We start from the raw sequence: 8176 nt of genomic DNA, 5'->3' as shown, positions 1-8176 counted from the left end.
TACTGTTTCGTTGCTCTCATTAAACGTATTCAGCGACAATAAGCCTGTCGGTATTTTTACTGTTAATTTATTTAAGAATAAATGTAAATAAAACAGAAAACACTGGAGGTACAGGTGATTTAAGCCTACTTCAATCTCCTGCAAAAATAAATAACCCACAAACACTCAAATTCAGCCAAATGAATTAAACTTGTTTCATCTTCGACCCGAAAGTGGGGCTTGGTATTTTGTAAATTATGTACAATTGCATAAAAACGTTTTCAGTAGGCCTATTTATTCACAATTTACAAGATTTTACAACAACAAAAACAAATTCAAATTACACCGACTGACTCACATGTTTACAAGCATTAAAACTGGAAATCAATTTAAATTGCAGCCTAGAAACTTTTTTTTTTAAACACATCTTCCACACCGCCCTCCATTTATTATACGGCTCCCTCTTAAAACAGGTTTTCAAGATGCCTCAAACACACAGCTGGTGCCTTTAATTCCACAGAAAAGTCGGAAAAAATAACCTTCAAAACGCACCAGCCTTCACGGATTATAATTTAAATCGTGTCAAAACTTGGCATGCTCTGTTCCTGAGAGCGAAAGTAAATCAAATGCGCTTTCCTTTTACTCGGACAGACAGAAAAAATCCATCACTGAAAGAAAATAAAAATAATAACAATAAAAAAAGTTTGTTCAAAGTGATTGCATTTTTATGGCTATAACCGCCTATAATTTACATTTCATCAGCAGCAGCCTGCGCCCACATCTAAGAGTTTAAATATTTGGTTGTGGTTTGTAGTGCTTATCGTACATTTAGAGATTTAAATATGAGTCAGAGGAACCGTCCCGTTTACCGGAGTGGAGCCGCTGCTCTGGTAGTGCTGCGGGTGGAGCACATGCAGTCTGCTCTGAACGGAGGAGTCCCCCGCTGCCTCGCCGGTCGGCAAATACATGCTGATCATGTCCCGCAGGTCCCCCGTAGGGCACGGCGGCGGCGCGCGCGCCGTTGAGACCGGGGGGCTCACGCTAGGCTCAGATTTCACAAGGGACCCCAAAGTCCCTCCGAGCGTTCCAGACACAGGGGAGACACCGGAGCTTTGGTGTTGGTGAGTGTAGCCGGTGATCCCGCCGTAGCCCGGCGGGGAGGCGCTCATGTAGCTCTGAGAGTTTGAGATGGGGCTGTAAGATAAGGCGCTCATGTCGTACCTGTGCACCGGCTGCGGGTTGTGCGGGTGGTGATGCGGGTGATGGTGCGGATGCGGGTGGTGCGGGTGAGCCCCTGTGCCCGGGTGTTGCGTGTATGCCAGCTGAGCCTCCTGCATCATGGCGTGCGCCGCCGCCGCAGCAGCTGCCACCTGGCCCGAGTAGGTGCCGTTTGCCCAGCCATTCACGTGCGTGGCGTAGCCCGCGTTCGGACCTGCGTGGCCCCCTCCGGGACTCTCCAGTCGCTGCCCGCCGCCCATCCCTACACCCGCAGACGAGCCGAGGAGCCCGCCGGCCAGCGAGTACTTGTCCTTTTTGAGCAGCGTCTTGGTCTTCCTCCTTGGCCGGTACTTGTAGTCCGGGTGTTCCTTCATGTGCATGGCCCGGAGCCGCTTCGCCTCGTCGATGAACGGTCTCTTCTCTGCCTCGGTCATCACCTTCCACTCTGCTCCCAGCCTCTTGCTGATCTCAGAGTTGTGCATTTTGGGATTCTCCTGTGCCATTTTCCGCCTCTGGCCCCGGGACCAGACCATGAAGGCGTTCATGGGTCTCTTGATCCTCTCCTGGGGGATTTTGCCGACGCCTCCTCCTCCTCCTCCCGCGTGTGCCCCCGGGTTGGATGGGTTGGTCTGGGGCACCACGGGGGAATGTAAGTCCGTTTCCATCATGATGCTGTACATTCACCTTGTCTTGGTAGAACAACACTTCTCTGTCAAACACACAGACACATTCAGGCTGGCCCGCGCGCAGCTAAACCTCCGAGGAAGCGACAGATAAAGAGTGAAAGAAACGGAGAGAGGGATGAAAAGGTGCTGCGGTCTCTGGATGAAATCCTCTCACAGGTAAACTTGCTCCTCACTTCCCCTTTTTGCCTTTTTCCTGTCATCCGCGGGTGCTGAGAAGAATAGAAAGGCTTGTTTGAGCGCACTTTGGTTGAAGCTGGAGCCCACTGGGAAAAGTTACCGGAGCGTGCCCGGGCCGCGCGCTTTGACAGCAGCTAAATGAGCGAGAGACGGCCAATGGAGAGGCTCGAGCGCAGACGTGATTTGCATGCAGGGGCTCGAGGTTCTGGTGACGTCGGAGCGCGAGACCTAAAAATTACTCCCTCTGTCATCTGTTTTGTGTGTGTGTGTGTGTGTGTGTGTGTGTGTGTGTGTAGACAACATGTAAACAGTTTAATTCCGATCACTTTACGCACATACTGTTTTAAAATGAAGCACAGGATCAGTCTAAAATATTTTAACATTTACAATAAAAGACAAATTAACTCTGTTACAGTAAATACGTTTCTAAAACGAAATTTGCTCCTTGCAGCAGCAAAAAACAAACGAAACAAACAAAACAAACGGTAAAATACAATTTAATGGCAATCATAATGAAGCGATCATTTAAAATGCATAAAATGTTCATCACTAATTATCATCGTCATCATAACAATAAAATGGCTACAAAAAGCACTGAACTGGGTAAACATTATTCAATATTTATAAACAACATTAACAATATTATATCATGTCTGAAAAGCCAACTTTTAGAGCCAATTTGGGCTTCTAATGTAAAAAACTGAAGTAGCTACTAATATAATTAGCGCGCTGTAAAGTGATCAATAAATTAGACTGCGCACAGGCTCTATGATTTTCAGATTTAATTATTTGGGGCGTTTAACTCGTTTACACATTATAATCTATAAACTTTATTTTTAAAAAACGATTGCTTTCAATTAAACCCTTTTTTTGGGGAACCTATAGGCTACCCAGCCTCCCTATTCAGAGCCACAGGTGCTTTTCTGTTGTGTCCGTTGCTAGGAAACAGGTGACTGACGCCCAGAGCACGTGCCATTCAAAGCGCCCCTTTTGTTTGTTTCACCAGCACGAGACACAGAGAGAGGGAGATAGATTCAACCCCTATGCAAAAGCTACTGTAATCCTTTAACACATGTTATATATATTTTAATAATAAGTAAACCAGAGTGATGCGGCTGCTGTAGACCTGCTGCAGGCCTGCTGCAAGAGCCCCAGTGATGCTTCCCATGCTCCTGCTCCTTATAAAGAAAGATCAAGGACAATTCTGCAAAGCAATTTTCCTGAAAGGTTTAATTTTATTGAGCTTGTCATGATCTGTAAAAGGAGAGACTGCTCGTTTCAAACGAATAATACAATGGTCAAATTTAATATTTTGTTGATTCTTCTTATTCTTGGCATATTTTTATTAAATTGTTATTAAAATGAATGAATAACATAACAAAAATGTTAATGCATGTTAACCTTATTTTACATAGTAGAAATGTGTTAATTTTTGCATCTGGCTCAGTATTTGCACTATGAAGCTATAGATGGATAGATTTCATGTAATTTGTCATTCAGTATTCCAGTCTCCTCCCCGCTTCCCGTCATGTGGAGGATCTCTTCAGCCCTCTGGGATTATGTTCCCAAGTGGCATCTGTCAGGTGCTGCCCGCCTCTCAGCGAGCTGGTAAACTATTGGCACGCTGGCATGGGGTGGATTTTCCTCTCGCTCCCTTGTACTAGTTGGCTATAGTGCTGCTAAGTGGCTTATATGATCTGCTTTTTGCTCACACTGTGACAGTCTCGTCTCTCTGCCGCTTTGCATCTAGCACAGACACCAAATCACAGAAGTGACAGACATATTTCACATTGATCAAATAATAATATCTTGTCAGTGATCGCAGTTTGCCATGAAATCAATAGATGAATAGATACTGCTTTAGAAAATAGAGCAAACAGTACAGGAGCACAGGCTTAGCAAATTAACTCTCTTGTTCAGTCTTGAGCTATTTCATAAAGGATTCAAGTGAGAGCTAATAAGAAGAATTAAGTTTTTCAGGGACATCTGGATGGTTTCATGTATAATACTCTCTAGAAAATGTTGACCTTTCTAAGAGACAGTGCTTGTGTTTGATACAGTAAGTGAATAGAAAGAGGTCTGTCTGATACACCATCATCATCATCGTCACTGTCAGACCATAGCTCTTTGTGTTTTATCGGTTGCTGTGCAAAGCTTTTTGCAGGTGAATTACACTCTTTAGGTAATGATGGACTCCTGCAAATGGTTCCATATTATGCGAATAAATTGTATTCATTTCAGAATTTTTGACACCAGGCGGTTAGTAGAAACAATCATACAAACCAGTGTAGTTTTTTTAGTTTTTTTTTTTTTACAGTGTTGACCAACCCTGCTGTGTTTCAGGATGCTTTCGGCCTAATTAAAGCTTGTTTAAAAGTGCAACTAAACTGATTAAGGCAATTATGCAGATAAATAATATTCATTAAAAACATGACATATTCAGATTATAGCTTCAAGGCAAGACATGTAAACCCTTAAAAAGTTGTCATTTTTTAAATTTAAATGTATTTGTTTAATTATTATAAAAGAAAAAGAAGTATTCAGAGGAAACATCAGAAATACTACCTTTTGCTTCAGTGGCTAGGGGCGTGTCTGTCATGAACTAACAGTATGTTTTTAGGCGTGGCATTAAAGAGGAAAGACCCTAATGACACCCACAGGTTCATTTACATGCTGATTAATGAGCTGAGCAGCTAATTAATGGTAATAATTCACTTTTGCCCATTGAATATTTGTTTGGTGGCTCATTTAACAAAAGAATGATGCAGGAGAAGGTGTGTGTTCATGTTTGTAAGTTGGGTAAGAAGGAGACTTGCACTTGGAGCAGGACTGTTAGTACAGTGACATTATTGCATTATGTAAATATGGTGTTAAAATGAAGTGATTTGATTGGCTGCATGAAAAAGAGGTGTGTTTAGTCTTCATCTTTGTAGACAGGGCATCTTAATGACACCAAAAAAATGTAAAATATACATTTCTTCCAACACGAAGAGTAAAAAAAACATGCAGTTTGATTTCAGTTGGACTTTATAACCATATTAATACAATATTTGTCATTCACAAGCTGCTTTGATGATGTATGAAGGGGTTTCCTGTCTACTGACAGGTTTGTTAAGTTTTTAAGAGTCATTACTATCTCCAACTTCTGTGCTGGTGTGAACATGAAACTGGCTGTTCGTTGCAACTTTTCTGGCTTTTCAGCACAATTTGTGAGTTTGTCCATTCAGTGCCATTGTCTTCATCAGGGCCTCAGCAGATGAAGTGTGACACATCAGCTCCTTTTGTCTGCACTGTAGATAACTGAAAGTTTCCAATAATTCCCACAAGCTCTGTGCTGCTGGGAAGCTTTCTTCTCTCCGAGGAGTTTTAGGCCGGTACAGCAGACGTTTCTGTAACAGCAACAAAAACATTTTTAATAAAGCAAAGCTACAGCATTGGGATAGGAATCAATCATCTCATTTATAGAATTTATCCGTTATCTAATTTATACATTACTTGTTTAATACTGAATGTCATGACAAACACAACTTCGCCTCAAAAATGAAAGAACAGTAGTTTTTTTCGCCTACTATTTGAAATACATTTTGCTTTTGTTCCTTGGGAAATACTGAATATTGGAATATCTTAAGGCTTGAAGTCACATTTAGTCATCCCCTTTGCAGTCAAACATAATGCCAATGTGCTTTTAATGCACTGTTCTTCATTTTCTATTATTCAAAGGAAGTCTCAGCTGATTGGAGCACCTTGTGTGTTTGCCAGCCTGCCAGCTACTTAGGACGAGAGGCAAAGTGAAGAAAACTTCACTGTACAAGTCATGGGCAGACAGTGTGTTGTTGCTGGTGGTACAGTATAGAGTATGGATTGCACTAAAGGTGACATTTGCAGATATGTTTACATGTTGTTTAATGTGCTGCAGATGAGCAACTAATTAGCTAGGCTTTAGCAGGAAAGCTAATGTGGGCTGTTGTTGAGTGTGTGGCTCTTGTGTTGTGTAGGAGGATATTCGATTCAGTCTGATGTGTGTGCTCCACCTATGATAGAGCGCTCACCTTACTGTTTATTACAAAGATTTGATTGGCTGTATTGAAATGATGTCTTTATCTATGTAGATAGATAATTAACAAATCAAATAGATTGCTGAGTTTTGTTATCAGAAGAGATCACAGTACAAGTGATTTAGAGAGCAGATATTTATGTTGTAGCACATTTTAAATAATTAAAAAAAAACTTTATTTGGATTTTTAAAATGAGTTGAATATTGAATACCTTCACCTCTTCAATCCTTTAGAAATCCTTTAAAAAAAGAAGTTCCAGGAACTGTGAAACCAGAGAAACTGAATTAGAGGCTAAAAATCCCTGTTGTGCATTCTGGATACTTTCACTTCTTTAAACCTCTACAAGTACATGCTTTTTCCACTGCAGTTACTTTCCCTAAGAGATAGAGAACCTTTTGAAGAGCTAAACTGGCGTTTCAACCAGAGGAACGAGAGGCTAAAATTAGACCCGATATGATAGTTTCAGGTGCTCTGGGGGTCGTACTTTCCAAACGTGGATGGAGTTTGCAGGGCTGACTGTTGCTGATTGGTCAAATAGATACTACAGCTTTTTTTATCTTGAGTAGCCTACTGCTTCATTCATAACACAAGGATCCTAGTAATGCTTTTAGGACAAGGCATTTCTAGTTGTTTATTACAGTTTATTATAAAGTTAGGCTTTGCGGTTGGCTTTCTTACTCCTGACGACCTGAGAGCGTGGGCCGGAAGAATAAATGATAGTGTAAATTAAAGCATTAACAACTCATTCATTACATCTAACTCAAGCATCAGAGGTACACAACTGTAAATACAAAGACACTGGTTGACTGTGTTGTTTCCTAATGTGCTGTCCATATTTAATTCACCAGAGGTGAAATTTTCCAAATATTAACCGTTCTTCAAAATGTGGTGAAAATGCAAACAGCAATACTCAAAAGAGGCTTTAAGTTAGAATTATCTGGTTCTATTATTTCTGGAGCATTTTGGTTGATAAAGGCTAGTTGGTGATTTTCTTTTCCACAAGTTAAAGCTGCACACTAGTTAAAATGAGACGGCAGGGACTTCTGACACTGGTGTAGCCAACATGTAGCAGATTTTCAGCAGACAGCAGAGTTGTGCAAGCCTGGTGTGACTGGAAATACCTAGAGTACACTGTAACAGTCATTGTTTGGAGCTGGACAGGATGGTGCTGGAAACTCTGCCTGCACCTCTGCTGGCCTCATTTACTGACGTCCTCACTCAGGGTAGTGAGAGATGTTTGAAGCAGGATTTTAATTGATTATTTTTACTGCTCATAACTGACAAGTACAATAATGTTACTTTACTTACTTGCTTGAGCTACAATAACGTTCTGAATATATTGTATATTAGCAGTGACAGTAAATGTTGAAAGATTTCCTGGACTGATGAAGTTGGAGTGACAGTATTTGTGGACGTCTGTCCCAGCTGAGCAGCTGTTTGCAGCATCTAGACTCGCTTTAGTTACTTTTAATAAAACACACAGCAAGTTTATAGTGGGGAGATGACCTATTTTTATTTATTCAATAACATTACAGGTCATGTACTGTGGGGCTACAGAGCTTTTGATTAAGAAGATAGTAGTCAGACTTTCCAACACGTTTAGTCTGATCTAATTTATGTCCTCTAATGAAGCTGGAAATTGTGAAGCTGTTTCATGTGTTTAATAGTTTGGATTTTGTTGCCTATCCTTGAATAGCAACAGATGTGAGTGGCTACAACAAGATTTAAATAAAGCTATTATTTATTTTAATTTAATATGTAATTCAAGTAAATTGCTGTTGATGTGGCTGACTGATCAAGGACAATATTTTAAAATATGTATCTGTAGACCAAACTAAATTCATAAGTTTAACATTATTCAGACAGTATATTCATATTTATATTTATAATTATGCATAAAATATCACCACTTTCTTTTTCTCCACATACAAACACACACTCCTGGACAGAAGATCAAAGACACAGCAGCAAGGATGTTATTCACATCTTCACCCTGCTATTAGGCCTGAAATCTCCAAGCCAACAGGCCGCACACACACAGGCCTAATAGAATCAAAGGCA

The 8176-nt window shown here is 40.8% G+C and overlaps 1 protein-coding gene across 1 annotated transcript; it reads right to left on the bottom strand.

Moving 5' to 3' along the window:
• Nucleotides 1-815: 815 nt before the first annotated feature.
• Nucleotides 816-1877, bottom strand: sox1b (SRY-box transcription factor 1b). Its single transcript, XM_053314387.1, has one exon. It carries the CDS (start codon nucleotides 1875-1877, stop codon nucleotides 816-818), a length of 1062 nt encoding a protein of 353 aa, XP_053170362.1.
• Between the last annotated feature and the right edge of the window lie 6299 nt (nucleotides 1878-8176).

The sequence above is a fragment of the Scomber japonicus genome, chromosome 24 (assembly GCF_027409825.1).
Source record: "Scomber japonicus isolate fScoJap1 chromosome 24, fScoJap1.pri, whole genome shotgun sequence".
Taxonomy (NCBI): Eukaryota; Metazoa; Chordata; class Actinopteri; order Scombriformes; family Scombridae; genus Scomber; species Scomber japonicus.
The sequence above is the reverse complement of the archived record's forward strand: the minus strand, read 5'-3'. Positions and strand labels throughout refer to the sequence as shown.